Raw genomic sequence first — 16,348 nt, 5'->3', positions numbered from 1 at the left:
TTTTCTATTAAAGTCTATAATTCTCTCGTCCGAACTTTCATTTAATTCTCAATTTACGTCTCCAGAGAACTAAAAATTGCCGAAAAATGTGTCAATTATCTTGGAACGCGTCCAGAGCATACTAAATGCTTCTTCCGAAATAGCATTTGTAAAAATTGTTTTTGGCAACACACCGAAGATCCCGCCAGCTATTAAGATGCGTTTTACGATTCCTTCGAACTGGTCCTCGCGACGTAAAACGCATTTATACGTCTGTAATTGGCAAACCTCCACTAATAGCTTCTTTTACGCCCAACAAGACCGTCCCGGTGTATTCCTTTCTTTTAATGAGGAGCGTACACGTGAACGATTCCATGTGCTATTACAGAAATTACGCAATCGTAATTCCTACGATTAAAATTGCACAGTTACACCGAACAAGGAAATCGTAAAGATAAGAAAGTGGCGAGTTAAATTTTCCTCTTCGAGAAAATCGTAATTATATGGGGATATTGCGCGTATTACAGGTAACGATCGATTGCTGAAATTTGTCTTGCACTTGCAAGATACTTTTAATCAAACGCGATGGTATAATTCGATGCTTTCTAAATTAAATCTTATTTCCTTTAAGAAATCCGACATTTAAGACATTCTGAGCAAATTAAAGACAGATTATTATAAATTTTCTATACAGCAATGTAATTCATTTATAAAATATTTCAAATTCATCAGAATTCAAAAAGACCGAACAGTCATACTGTGCTTGGAAGATAAATATCCTTTTGAATAAAATTATTTTTACATTTTTTACCGATTAAGAAATCCACGGAAAAATCAGCCGACAATGTTTATTAAATAAAGAGTTGGCGAGAAATGTTATTGGCGATGTCAGCTGGGGAGGGGGGGGGGTCGAAATTGCGATATAAAAAACTCAGACGCGATTATGTCGACCGTATATTCGGCAGGTTGCCCACGCAGTGCTATGCGATGATCGTCGAATCCTAAATCCCGTCGAAATCCACTCGAGTACGCTTGAATAAACAGCGAGGAGGGAGCTGGTGACGCTCTCTGGTTGACATTTGCATGCGATTGCACGCGGAAACAACGCGATTCGTCGTTACGCAATCGCGATTGCGTATACCGAACGCATTCATAAACTAATTCTGCTCTTTCAAACCAGAATGTATATTTAATGATTTTAGGAGAGTTATAAGTAGAGATTATAATAAGACTGTGAATTGTAATGTGAATTTTAAGGCGTTGAATTTTTGGAAACGTGCTTTCAATAATTTAAACAAATCAGAAAATGGAATTTATATTTCATTGAAATTAGGATCTCTTCATCTATTCTTCTAAAGACTTTTATAGAACTATGAACCTATAAATTTAGCAACGCGATATTAAAATCATTTCACCTATGATAAATCCCACACATTATACTCAAATGATATATACAAGAAAAATATCTCTCTCGTTCCCCAAATCCATCTTCAGAAATTCTGCAACAGCTAGGTCGAACCCTATGGACTGTAACGATCTCTACAATAAGACCGAAAATATATTCAATAATAAAAGAAAAGAAGAAACACCTCTTTCTTCCCTTGTTTCAGAGCAACCCGTGAAATCTGAACCTGAGGAGAGGTCCTGCGTGGAGACAGAGAGCATCGAGACAGGCCTTCGAAAGACTCGCATAGGCCCAGCCAGTCCTCTCCGCGCTTCGCCTTCGAGAAGCGTGGCCTCTTCCTCCGGGGACCGAACTCCTCGAGCAAATTCCATCGTACGCGAAAACAGCAACGTCTCAAGAGCTTCCTCAGGCAGTAAAACACCCAGAGACAGCAATTCCAGTCCAGAAGGAAGTCCTCTCAAACGAGGAACCATCAGAAACAGCCTTCGAAAACCTCCAACAGGCAGTCTAAGCAAAGCATCCCCAATACCAAAAACCTGTCAGAGTCCAGTGAGTGGTAGTAACACTTGGAACGGTAGACAGACTCGACAGAGACCCAGTATCCAATCAGACACCTTCCTGAACCCTCAAGTACCAGCCACCTGTGCCACCACCCCTAATTTCACCAGAAAAAGTCCAGCCAGGCAAAGTCTGCCTAGGCAAAACTCCAACGGTGGTATCCAATATGACAGAAATGGAAGAAGAATCAAAGTTACCACTGGATCTCTTCAATCTTCGCCCACCAAGGTGAATCCTCTTCTGGAGCAGATTCTACAGAAGGTTGGCCACTTGCAAGACGAACGCGAAGTGGTTCAAAAGCTTCAGGATCTTTTGAGGGATTATCAGTCGCATAGTTCTGGAGATGGCGTGGCGAATATGGAGTTCACCAGGGCGTGGATCGATGGTAACGGGACCGTGGCGTTGCCTCAGGACAATCAGATGACGGCCAGTCCTAGAAAGGATCCCAAGCCTGTCTCGGAGAGGGGAGGTTTCTCTAGGATACCGGCGCCAGTTTACAAGAGGCCGATGTCTGTCGCGTCTGACAGCATGTAGAGCTTCTCTATGAGCTTCGAGTAACGTTTAGAGGGCGACGATGATGCTGGTTCAGAGCGTGTCCTCGAGGTCATCGGGCTCCTCGATCGCCCATAGGCTGGACTGTGTGTACGCGGAGCCTCGCCAGTGCTCTCGCTGCTTCCTTGCTCGTGACGCCCTAGATTTAGCAGATTCTCTGTTGATTATACGTGGACACGTGACGAGACGTGGGTGTGAAAGGTGTTGCAAGGTGAGAAATGGTGATTCCGAAGGTGTTTAAGTAAGGGAAAGAGTGAGGTTAGGATGATCCTAATTTTAAATGCAGTGTTTCCCGAATTAGCGTAACATTGGTGTCTCTGTTGCATCGTTCAATGATCAACATTGGTCGAAACAGTTCTACATGCAGATTTCCTGAATTAGTATAGACTACTCATCCCAATTGCATTGATAAATAATCGCTGGTCGAAATGGGCCTAACTGATGCTTCGGGGTTAGATAGTTCCCTTTGGTCTAATTCTGGGAACCCTGTAATTTCATGAAACGTGTCTCTATGGTGCTTGGGAGATTTCTTTTCTCTTGGAACATTTTGTAAATAGCAACGCTTTTACTGAAAGAGTTTTAGAAAAATTATTCCCTTTTCTATTGTGAATTATCTTAGAGGAATAGAAATCACGTTCTTTTCCCCCTTGAAGAAGAGAAAATCCCTTTATACCTAAACACCGCGAAACGATGCTTAAAGGGTGAATCAGCCTTTTCTCACCTGTGCACGGTTCACAAAAATCCCAAACATCCCCGTTTTGAAATGTAAAAAAATCCGCGTTTCCACGTGTCGTGCGATAGCAGATCGAAGGTGTCCGATTAGAGTGGAAGCTTAACGGGCCTTAACGGTACGGGGTCGATCAGTTAGTTCGTAGGAGTCACGTGTATATCGAGGTGGTGCTTGGATGGTGCTGAACGAGATGACGTTCGTGATGCAAGTAAGATTATAAGGTGATCAAAAATAAAAATGAAAAAAATTGAAAAAACAGATCAAAAATGAAAAAAAGAAGAAAAAAACGATGGGAGAGAAAGAATGACAGAGAAGCTGAAATGATGACATGGAAGGGAACGAAAAAAAAAAGAAGAAAGGTAGGTTAGGTAGGTAAGGGCGAGGGAGACTCGTCTCGTCGATGAACAACAACGATTTCGATTGACGAACAACAGACAGAATTCAAGCAGGCAATTAGCTGGTGTACGGCTCTTGCGTTAATGGCTTCCCGATCGATTTGCTTCCAGTCAGTTAATTGCACTCCGGCTGACAGCTCGTCGATTCATCCGAGACGAGAGATTGCACCTTTGCACCGTGGACACACGCGACGCGATCTCTCTTTTTTGTCGTGATACGTTCTTTTTTCCGAGTGTCTTGTGATCGATACTTCGCAGCCTTCCCTTTTGCTTTATTGAATTCTTTTACCGGGAATTCTTTTTCTTTTTTTTTTTTTTTTTTATTGCGGAGCTAATGGACATTCTTCGACCGAGGAATTATAGGGGGCTGAATATTTATGTATTGGAAAAAGATTTGGGGCATGTAATATGGTAATAAAAGAAAATTACAGAAAGTTTTATGAGAGATTAAATATAGAATCATGAAAGTCGTACATGAACATAAAAATTGCATGAAACTTTGCAGAAAAACGAATACACAATCTTCTTCGATATCGACTTCAAAGCTTTTTCTTCAAACCTAACCTAACAGAATCTCACAGATCGATCACAAGTTACATCGAGTTATATCACAACAAGGAAAGGAAAGGAAAAAAGAGAATCACGTCGTTTCGTGATCATTTTCATTAGCTTAGTACGTATAAGAGGTCGACGAGCGTAAATCGCGATCTTCCGACGATCGCGGTCGCTGAAGAAGAAACGATCGTCGGGGGATCGACGAGAAGATCTCGGGTTTCGCAGTCAGAATTTCTACGTTCGATCGTTCACCACGGCCGTCGGGCCGGCGAGAAATTATTTATTTATATAGTCTATCGGTTATATTTATTAAAGACGATTTATTTGCGCGTTGCGAGTTCTCTTGAGGATGGGAGGATAATAAACGACGAGAACAATGCAGAGTCGAGGAGGGAATAGGTTAGAAACGGAGTAGAAGAGAGAGAAGCGAAGGTTTCTTAGCAAGAAAGAAAAAAAAAAAAAGAAATCAAATTCACCCCAGAAAACAGACTGCATTATTGTAGATAGCGACGTGTCGTCGAACAAAACGCCATTCCAATGTTTCAATGTTTTTTATACCAAAACGCGAGCGTAGCGGCATTTTGTATCAAGTGTCTTGAGGGGAAAATGGCGTCCGGGCGGGACGTGTTTCAGTTTTCGCGTGTCAGCTTCATGGAAACTAGAAAAATGAAAGTTTACAGGGAAATTTTTGCATAAGAATTGTACGTAGTGTCCTTGCTGCAGAATTGAACGTCTGTAAATTAATTATATATTACTCAACAGAATGTAACTCGAGTGAGTGAGTATTTGGTACCTCGTGTGGAAGAGTCAATGTCAATTAGGTTATGTTCTATTTTTAAAGACACACATTTCTGATTCTGGAACAAGGTCAAGAAATTTGATGAATTTCCTTTTTAATTCTACAATTTTTAATTGAAAATTGAAAAGATTGGGAAAATTTTCATAAAAGACATTGCACGTAGCGCTGACTCTAACCTTTAAATCTTCGATCCTAACTTCTCGATTTCCTAGTTACAAGAAAAGATCGAAAAATTCGAAAATGAATACGAAAATGATTATCAGTTACTTAAGCTTTTTATACTACATATATTCTAACCTCCAAATTTGTAATTCCAAATTTTCAGTTCTATAGTTGCAAACGAGATTTGGGAAATTTCTAAATATATAGAATAAAGAGAAAAGAATATTACAAAATCTCTGCGTCCACCACCGATTCAAAATACTTCGAGATATCATAATAGCGTTTAATCAAAAATTGTTTCGAAGCGAGACGCGCGAGTGAAACTTAAGCGAACTTAAGATGAAAGAGGCTGAAAGTGTGAAGCTAATATTTTTTATAATAGCCTAGTAGAGAAATCGTGTCCTTACGGCCTAAGGTCGGCCTCTCCAAGTTTTTCGATGTTTCGTTTCCTCTCGAAGATTCTTCGATAAGGACTACGTCCCGCCACGGAAACTCTGGTCCCCGCCGATTACGAATTAAGAGGTACACTTCCGGCAGGAAGACAGAGAAGTTTATTTTGTTGACCAGATGTTCGAGTAGAGATTGTAACGCGAAACGTACGTATGCCCGATATAAGGAAAAAGAAAGAAAGGGAATTATTTTTTAGTAAGACGCGTTAGGTGCACTTCCGGAAGTTACTGTGTGTCGCCTCTGTGACGTTCGAACGATGCGTGGATTATTTTCATTTGACATTTCTTTAATTTTACTGCGTTTTTATTTTAGTTCGCGGGCTGTTTGCTTTTCAAGAGAACGAGGTTTGAGATTTAGTTCGTACAGGGAGTTTCATAAATGTGGAGACAAATTTTGTGAATGTAATATTTAAAACAGGAATTTCTTTTAGTTTTTACTTCTTTTGTATTTTTATTTTTTATTTTTTTGGGGGGTACATTATGAAACACCGTATGATCTAAAAATTATGTTTCCAATCAGATAGAAAATATTGTTTCGTTTAAAAGATTTCTTCGATACTTGAAAAGCGAAAGGTTCCAAGTATTTTCTTCCTTTTTTCTTTTTTTTATTTTTGATCTTCGGGTAATTAAGATCGGCGACCTATTTGGAATTGAGATCGCTGTTGAAGACGTTTTTTAAACCACGTGGTACCTTCTTATGAAAATTTTCTTTCTTCTTTTATCTCTTTGTTCTATATAATGCATGCCAAAGATACATACTTCGTTTTAAAGTAAGCGTTCTCTATATCGTGGTTAACGAAAAACGTCTTCAAAGATGAACAATATCAATCGGTTTCAAGAAAAATATTTTAACTCCTACTTAGTTATAATTTTACTTTATAGAAGCGCGATTTTTTTTACAAAAAAATGACAGAAAAGCTTGCAAAAAAAATTAGTGAATAAACAAAAATACGTAAAAAATTGCACGTCCAAGAAAATATTGTAAAATATTTCCCGTCCAAAAGCGGTTCTCGGGCAAAGATTTCCAATTCGACAAAGCGCTATTTCCTCGAGGAAATTCCATCGAGGAAACGTCCGAACTGTTCTTCTTATAAAAGAAGCGTTAAAAAAAAAGGAATAAAGAATATTAGAGGCCACAGTTCGTTCCGGAAGGCATGCTACAAAATTGCTCGTAGATATTCAAAGTCTCGAACGCGGGGGTGAACATCCCCATTCGTATTTTTAAGCCTAAGCTTCATAACCCCATGCAGCTGCGGTGTTTGTCCGCAAAATGACAAGAAATAAATAATATCGATGATTACCAATATTAATATTATTATTGCAAGAATTGCGGAACTATCGCTATTATTCTTATTAAGAATGATCATTATTATTATTGCGATTATTATTATTACGATATTATTATCATCATTGTCAGAGATGGTGACGATGCTGATTGATTATTATGATTATTATACGCAACGTTGAGTATGTTACGTTATATCATTTTATCTACGAGAAGTTGTAAATTGAGAGAAAACTTGCATAAAAAAAAAACAATAAAAAGCTTTGACAAAATCATTGTACCGCTTTTTCTTTAAGTAATTGTTCTATTACCGTATGTACATATATAGTTTCTAACATAATTTCGAATATAGTTTATTCTTATGGCATTATTTTACTATATATGCTATCTCAAAATACAAGTACTAAATATTTTAGTTCATATATTATTCACACATACGATGCTATGGAAGATGATACGGTACCACACCTATCATATTTATCTAACTGTTAACTAAATACTTTACTTCAAGTTTTCGTCATCATTACGCAATATTATTTCTCCAAGATACTAAACATAATAATAGAATTCTAATAATTCATACACTGTCACGTATAGAACCGACTATGTTCGCATCAATATCCAAAGTATTGGATGCTATACGAAGACCATGAAACATCGGTTACATCCAATACCAATATCGAATTCTTAATTCCCAAAATATCATCAAACACGACATCCAGTAAACATATTTATACGTCCAATACACCAGCTACATCCAATGCCAACAGCTGATATCTAAATCTCTCAAAATATCAAATATCCAGTATACGAATAATTACGTTCAATACACCAGCTACATCCAATGCCAACAGCTGATATCTAAATCTCTCAAAATATCAAATACCCAGTAAACGAATAATTACATCCAATACACCAGCTACATCCGATACCAACACCTAATATCTAAATCTCAAAATACCAAATACCCAGTAAACGAATAATTACGTCCAATACACCAGTTACATCCAATGCCAATATTTAAATCTCCCAAAATAACAAACACGATAGCCAGTAAACGAATACTTATATCCAATACACCAGTTACATCCAATGCCAACACCTAATATCTAAATCTCAAAATATCAAATACCCAAAGAATACGTACATCCAATACACCAGTTACATCCAATGCCAATATTTAAATCTCTCAAAATATCAAACACTCAGTAAACGAATAATTACACCCAATACACCAGCTACACCCAATGCCAATACTTAATTCTTAGTTCCCAAAATACCGAACACGATAGCCGAAAAATGAATCATCATACACAATGCTTAATCCAGAAGACATTTCATCATTTCAATGACATCGGATAAGGTGTAAAAGAAATTGCAGGCACGTTAACGTGTCAATAGCGAACTTTGTTGCGATAACGCAAGCTCTAAGCGGAGGTAAACAGGAGCGTGAGGCCCGTTACGAGGCCCAATAGACAGGAGTCATCGGCGTCCTTGCCGCATATGGCGAGACGACTCTTGTTCTCGGACAGCCAGCAGCCGCCAACAATGGGCCCAACATTGGCGGCGTGAGTCCGCACGCGTGTATACGTGAGTCAGCACGCGGTTTCCTCTGTGTGTCTGGGGCCTGCCGGCTCCATCCACTATGATACACGAGGATCTCGGAAGGGAGCCATTTTTAAAACGTCCGGCCGCAAGCCGGGAGATTTATGACAGGCCCCGGTAGCCTCGATAATAACAACGACGATTCCATCCGAGGAATCGTGTACACTGCAAATAATGGAGACGATTAGCGAACGTTTTGTGAGACATCGCTGGTAGGTACACACTTTTTTTGGATTGCCGTTGATGCTCCATAGGTTGAGCAATTTCAAGTATTGGGAAATTGGGTATTTTAAATCATCGAAGCGTTCAGATATCGCCGAAGCGTACAGAAACTGAGAGTTTCGAGTATCGAAAGTGCATACGTACAGGGAAATTGAAGGTTTGAGGTGCTGGGGCGTTGGGAAATCGGAGCTCTGTAGTACTGAGATTCTGGGAAATTCGGGCTCGTGGTAATTGCAAAATTTAAGCACTGCAAGAGGCTACAATTGTAAATGTAGAATACGAGAACGCAAGGAAATTAAAAGTATTTGAGGAGCGTGGAGCAATTTAGACGTTCGAAGTGTTAATATAATACATAAAACACTCGAAGCTATGAAATATTAGACTACAACGAGAGTAAAAGTTCCAAGTCACCAACTTCAGATCGTACGTCTACTACTTGGTCATGGAATGTAAGAAAATGATCGACTACATTAAAGTAGCAAAAAAAAAAAGAAAATTAAAAAATTCTCGCATTGTAATTTTGAATTATTGCGTAACCAAACGCGTATTGAACGTATACGTGCACATATTGGCTATACATATTGGAAAGTAGAAACGCTTAACCACAGAGACATTGAAATATTGATTTCTAGAAACCACTGTAACTGTTTTCCACTAATAAATCGCCATAGGTCCCGATGGTCATTTACAAGCGGAAAAAGTCACCATAAAAACATGTTACACTTCATTCATCTCGTCGTTCGCGTTTATCACGGCAGCGTTGCGACAACGATATAATTCAGTTCGCGGCAAGTTGGTTCACAGTTGCCAGAGCAAATTGTTTACCGGAGCTGACTCGTAATTGTCGATGCAAAGTAACCGCAGGAAAGTAATGGCGGCAATTAGAAAATCCACTTATGCCGCCCTAATGATTCTCATTTAACACGCTGAACGATACGTATGAACGAACGTGGCTGTTCATTTCGCATTCCGTTGGCTACTCCGCGGGATCTCATGGAAATTGCAGCATACGTTCTCTGCGTACGCAAATCCAAACCTGCATACGTATATATTTTCGAGATTCCATGCAGCGATTGCATGTTTGATTTGTCGTCGCGCAACCATTGCCATTTTCTACTAATTTCGGCCCTGAAGGCCGAAAGTGTTACACAAACGGGCCATTCTTTGTACACTCGAAGGTGATTGTTTATGCAAAAGTAGAGCTCTTTTCATACGAAGCTTCGTTTTTGAGAAAACCGATTTTGAAAAATCGTTGGACACGCGTCTGTGAAGATACACCGTCTTTTAACTTGTCTGAATTTCACTATGAATTTTCGATATTTCTTTTTTGGGACTCGCGATGCAAACTTAGATCGATAATGATCGATTTCGAACAGGTTCGCCTGGAAAGTTCACCTCACGCTCGCCTTCAAACATATTCAGAACTGTACGAAGATACATCGTCTTAAATTTCTTCTGAATTTTACTGTAATCTTCCAAAATTAATTTTCCATATTCTGCGTGCAAAAAATGGATCAGAAATGTAGAACGAAGCTTGTGCGTGTCAGGCTTTTCGAGAAAACTGATTTTCGCGATCTGTTGGGTATCCGAAGACAACGTCTACGAAGATACGTTGTATTGAAAGAGGTGCAAACTTCTCCTAAAGTAACAAAAAGTCTCTGGAATATCTTGATGTGACTGATGTTAGGACAAAGGCGGACGATAAGTTGTGACTGGTGCTTGCGTGGATTTGTCGACGTTCGGAATTTTAACGACGGCCGGCATTATGTTTCGCGTTTTTACTCGGTTCTTAATGAACGTTTGAGTGGCGAGGTGAAAGTCCTCCCACGCTGTCGGGCCTGGGCGACCTCACCTCTGGCCAAATTCGATCATTTTCATGTATGAAAATTCGCCAGAAAAAAGACGACCCTCCCCAGGACGTCGGGTTTCACTTACGCAGAATAAATATACTTTATTGCGTAATCTCTACCGTGCATTTATCAACGCGGCCATCTTGCAGACGTGTCTGCTTCAACGTTCAATTGGGAAAACACTGGAGATAGCTTTTTAATTAAAGTTCCACCGCGTTTTGTTTTATTATCCGCGACGTGAGTAAAAACTGATGATACGGTACAGTATGTGTACGTTCGATGTTAATAGTAAGGTCGCGGACAGAATTATAGGCTCAATTTGTCACGCCCACGAAGTGGACCAACACACTATCCAACATTATGGTATGCAAATTTCTTAATAACTTCTTCCACTGTCGTGTCTTCGTTTTCTTCGCTCTTAACGCGCCACGTATCTCGGTCGAGGTGCTCTGCCTAATTGGTCAAATTCTCGACAAATGTTCGTCGATCAAGTTTTAGTAAAACGACGTTGGCCAGGCCAACGTACACTATCGTTCAAAAATATCCTCACGCTTTGCCTATTTGATTTTCTCGAAAGACAAATCAATTAACTCCACTTTCTCTGACTGTAGCGATCTCATTATCCTGATGCACGGTTAGTATTCAATTTTTGAGAAATAGGCGGCTGATTTCCATAAATTTAATATGCGATGAATAAGGATGTAGCTTATGATAAATAAAAGTGAATATATATACAAATTGTATGGAGTGTGCAAATACTTATGGATGATAGTGTCTACATTATAAGTGTTCATTATGATAATACGTATACATTAGCAGAATTGCCTAAATCTTTCATAAACGCAGGAAGGAACGTTAACGTGTCTAGAAACCGGCTACCGTTGCAGCCATAAAAGTTTAAAACCTCGATACATCGGATAAATTAAGTCGTCAATGCCACTTTTTCTAATCGATTCCTAGGAATTTGGGACAGACCACTACTTTCCTGTCACATATTTCAATCCAGGTGTGCTTGAAACCACTAATTCAAGCTATAAAGTGTACGTAATCTTAGGCAATTTACGTGATAATTAATCGATGTTTATGATTTCCAAATAGCCTAAAAGATATTAAGACTCTTCCCTTGAAAGTCCATAAAAATCTACTCGCAAGAACTTCACAGATCTCGTCAATTAACTGGACCGTGAATGTTCGTGCAATATTGCTCTATTATTTTATTATAATATAATAAAATATCCAAAGGGTACTTGATAATACTTGGCACTACTAATGTTTCACATTTAAGTTTCATTCTTTTTATCTTGTTTCGTTCGGAGGAACGTAATGTTGCAATTCAAACTCATTATAGTCAAACTCGAAGATGGTATCCCGCTGGGGGTAGCCATCCACATGTTATTTAGCAATTAAGTTAAACAAATTTACCAAGTGTCCAGCTGGACAAATTGTAAAGTTCAAATTAAATAACAAAAAAAATATTATATGCATTTCGTGGATCCTCGCACTCTCAGATTTGTAGCAGCCCATGACCGTGGAGAAAGTTCCAGGATTGAAGAATATGTGCTGGCCACATGACCGGCGAAACGATATCCGAGGACAGCATGTCGTAAAAGAGTAAATCCTGGAACTTACTAAACAACCCATGGGCCATCGAAGGGAAAATTTATTATTTTATTGCCTATGGACTCTTCTCTTTTCTTCCCACCTCGGAAGCAAACAAGGAAAAGCTCGGGAAAGCTCGTTGATAGTCGTTCAAAGTCGTTCAGAGTCGTTCAGAGTCGTTCAGGGTTGCTCAGAGTCGCTCAGAGTCGCTCAGGGTCGTTCAGGGTCGTTCAGAGTCGTTCAGAGTTGTTCAGAGTCGTTCAGAGTCGTTCACGGTAGTCGCTAGTAGTCGCGCGGTTAGTCAGACAGACCGATAGTCACGGTTAGTTGGTATCAAGTCTGTATCAATTCTGCATCGTTATTGTTCGAATTTGACGTGCTTCGCGTTATGATCTAAAACGTCGCACACTCGACACGGAAATAAACATTGTTGAAGTTAAACACCGGAGTACTTTAATAACACCCAACACGTCCTCACCACCTTAGATTGCCCGCCGAAAGTGCACGAACGCCAGTCTACCGATAACCCTACCAACATCCGTGCAGTACGCTATAATCATCCTCGAATCAACGGAATCAAGGTTTGTATCGAAGCAATTTGTTTCAGGGAGGATGAAAGTTAGATGTTTGTCGAAAATACGATTGCTAATTTCACGTAGTCGCGAAGGAAACGCGTTATTTATGGCCACCCTTAATAACATCGTTTCGGCACCGCCCCCCTATTGGCCATCGCGACCAGCGAGGGAAAAGGCCAGGCAAAGTGGCGCAACGGATGTGATATATTAGCCAGTTAAGGGTTAAGATGTTCACCGTTTCTCGAGTAATATCGAACACGACCTCCAGCGTCTGGGATAACCGGCCCTTGGCGTTTCTCTCCTCGTGGGCGGTGTGCAGGTGCCTCTGACTCCTTTTACAAGTGGTGCCAGACCGCGTAACAACAGCCTACGCCCTTCTTCATCCTCCAGCCTCCATTGCACCTTCGGGAACAGGCCGACTAACAGCCGCGGCTTTACGATCGAACATCGTTTTCTTGCCTCGCGTCGCGTTTTATGTTCCTTTGTTTCGTCCACTTTCTGCTCTCTCAGCTTTCGTTCTGTGTCGAACGAATGCCTCCCGGAGGAATGCGGTTTTCATTCATAGAAACATTGCTATATAGCGCGATATTAATAGGACTGCCGAGACAAAAACGGGTTCCTGGGGCATGAAATAATAGCCACGTCGAGGTGTCTGAATGGATCGGTATGCGGTGTTAGGATGATCGGTATGTGATGTTGCATAGATGAATCTTTAGGGTATTTGGCAAAGTGAGATAACCGCGTGATGTGGGCGAGCGAAACAGTATGAATGAAATTTTGATCTACAGGATAGGTACGCTAATATTTTCTACGTTGCTGTCTTTTGTTTATGACAGTGTCGGGTGAAATTTTATTTGTCTATTGTATAATAAATAACAAATTAAGGTGATATTTTACTTGAGTTTAGCGAACGAAAATGAAATTTCATATTTAAATAAAAGTCACTTGAACAATGCCAGAAGTAATTTATTTATTATTTATTTGGACCTCATTGGGAAACAAACGATAACACACGAATAAATAATCTTTAGAATTTAAAGTCTAGGATGTTGAAATATTGAAAAGATTGGTAAATTAAAAGCTTTGGATATCGAAAATTAAACTACCGCAGTTTTTAAATACAAAATTCTCGAATATCGGAATATTCGGAATTTCTCAGTATCGAAGAATGATATAATCAGAGTGATGAAATTTTTTAATATCCTGGGACTTACTGTATAAAAACTTCAAATGCAACCAAAAGAAGTTAAAGTCTTGTCCAATGCAGTAATAACGAAGAAAATTGAGTACAGCACAAAATTTATGAAAACATTGAAAAATGTCTTCGATAAATTTCTTTCAAGGAGATTTTATTGTATCACCGTATACGTGTATAGACATAATTTAATTTCGAAGCATAGGTATAACGATGAATACACTGTTCCCTGTGCCGACCTACGACAAATCGACGTCAACGACCCGCTGTTAATCGACTTAACATGATAATAGGCTGAAGAATCGTGGCACGCTTGCCTCCTCGAGAAAGTTCGATTCACGCGTGCAAGGAAGTCGATTACATGAAGAAGCAAGACTCCGACTTGAAGACCTACGACAGAGGATAGTCCGTCTGTAATCCGAACTAACACGCCATCGCTCTTTCACGACCGCGAGCATCTTTCTATTGCGTGGTCGGTGCCCTCCCTTTCGTACACCCTAGCCATTAGTAGACTGCGGATATTTATGCAAATTCATATTTTAAAGATCATCTGAGACTATTTAAATAATATTTCTTATTCTAAGATAATAACGTAAAAAACAAAAGAAAATATGACCCAGACGTTTGAAACGTGAAAATTGTTTAACGTTGAAGAAACTCTACATCTTGTTTTATTATATGTATATCCGTGACCTATGACCTGGAGACTGCTATTACGCAGAAATATTCTAAATAAGGAGAGGTGCATATTATTGTACCCTTGAATATACATTATGTTTTGGGTTGCAAGGTCTAGGAACAAAGGAACTAATTAAACAGATTTCTATTTGTGTTCCCTGTAGCCTCTAGCCAAAGTTACAAGCTCTCTATCTTTCCATTGTCTAGTGAACACTAAGAGTGTAAGGATCTGAATCAGCATAAACTTATACATTATACTTATATCTTTAATTATTTCAATATACTTTTCTATTACAAATTGTCTAGTGAACACTAAGAGTGTAAGGATCTGAATCAGCATAAACTTATACATTATACTTATACGTTTAATTATTTCAATATACTTTTCTATTACAAATTCATCCACTCAATCTCAAAATTTAATATATTGAGTATAACGAGGAATACTCTAGGTATTTCAGGTATTTTATATGCTTTTGCATATTATTACGTTGTCCAATAATTTGGTAGTGGAATTAAACAGCAGATACGATACTTTCTTGTTGGAGACAGATAAGAATTTTGATAAACGTGGGATTGTAAAACTGTCCGAAATATGAGAAAAGAATATTAATTATAATGGACAATACATCATTGAACGAAGATATTTCCTATGATAAAAAGAATTACATTTTATTAACACGTAGAAACTACACGAACTTTTCAGTCTATATATATATACTAGATCGTCCGAAAAGTTTCTTTCGTTTTATAAGGAAATAATGGATGCACAACATTTTTCGTTTTACAGAACAACGTTCGACAGATTAGGTTTCATGTTTGTATAAAGATGTAAAAGAAAGACTTTTCGGACAACCTAATAAATATTCTCTGTACTGTTGCATTTTCAGATCAGTCTACGAATTAAATCTCTTAAACGTTGCCTTTCTGCGTCCGCGATTTACATCTCTGTAATTTTCCCCGATATATAACATTTCTGGAAAATTGATGACAAAACAAACGAACGGTTAGAATGTCGAAACTATAAACTGAAATCTTGAAACGCCGCATTCTAAGCTCCAATATAATGCGATTCTTCGATTATGTGCACACCAAATTGCCAACGGCAGTAGACCAATACGATCGAACGTGACCCGGAAGTGGCGCTATCGAAGCGCAGGAAAAAGTAAAGGCGAAGAAATATCGTAGAAAACGAAAGAGACGACGCGCTGAAAGAGGGAAAAATCGGTGTCCCGCAATCGGCGAACTTTACTGTCTGTCGGTTGCACTCAAGTGGCAGTAAACACCGATAACATATTATGATATAAAACAGCAGCTAGCCACGACTCGTATTTTCCAGCGGACTCGTGGGAGAAATGTTTTTCGCGTGTACCGTTCCGCCAATGATCTCTGGCAACGATCTCTGCCTATCCACAAGTGACCAGTGTCTATCCACGATTATTTGCATATCCCATGCATTTCAATATCTGTCCGATGTGTGTAGCACATCTGGCGTTTCGAGGTAAGTATCACAATCTCCTTTGACGCGACACGCGTACACACACTTACACACGGCCAGGTGTCGTTTCCAACGCGAAATCGCTCCCGTTGCGGACGATTGTTTAAGAATCGCGGAGGAAACACAGTTTCGATAAACATTGTTTATCGGTCGTTAATCCGTAGACTTATGCAAGCGATTGGATGATGGATAAACTGCGGATGTTTGTGCATTTATGGAAGATTCGAACGTAGAAGAATTTATAGGACGTGCACGAT

At 39.3% G+C, this 16,348-nt stretch overlaps 1 protein-coding gene and 1 long non-coding RNA gene across 3 annotated transcripts in view; one reads left to right on the top strand and one right to left on the bottom strand.

The window, feature by feature from the left end:
* LOC126924838 (GAS2-like protein pickled eggs) overlaps window positions 1-7,144 on the top strand; it is an 88,477-nt gene extending 81,333 nt beyond the window's left edge. For both annotated transcript variants that reach the window (XM_050739749.1, XM_050739750.1), the window contains exon 8: window positions 1,590-7,144. In XM_050739749.1, the coding sequence (XP_050595706.1) occupies window positions 1,590-2,476 (887 nt within the window). In that variant the 3' untranslated portion in view covers window positions 2,477-7,144. The remainder of the gene's footprint in view (window positions 1-1,589) is intronic.
* The window catches only part of LOC126924870 (uncharacterized), a 55,636-nt gene that overhangs the window by 12,804 nt on the left and 26,484 nt on the right, over window positions 1-16,348 (bottom strand). The gene's annotated exons all lie outside the window — the stretch shown is intronic.

Source organism: Bombus affinis, chromosome 15 (assembly GCF_024516045.1).
Source record: "Bombus affinis isolate iyBomAffi1 chromosome 15, iyBomAffi1.2, whole genome shotgun sequence".
Taxonomy (NCBI): Eukaryota; Metazoa; Arthropoda; class Insecta; order Hymenoptera; family Apidae; genus Bombus; species Bombus affinis.
Note: the sequence above shows the minus strand (reverse complement) of the source record. Positions and strands in the feature narration are given on the sequence as shown.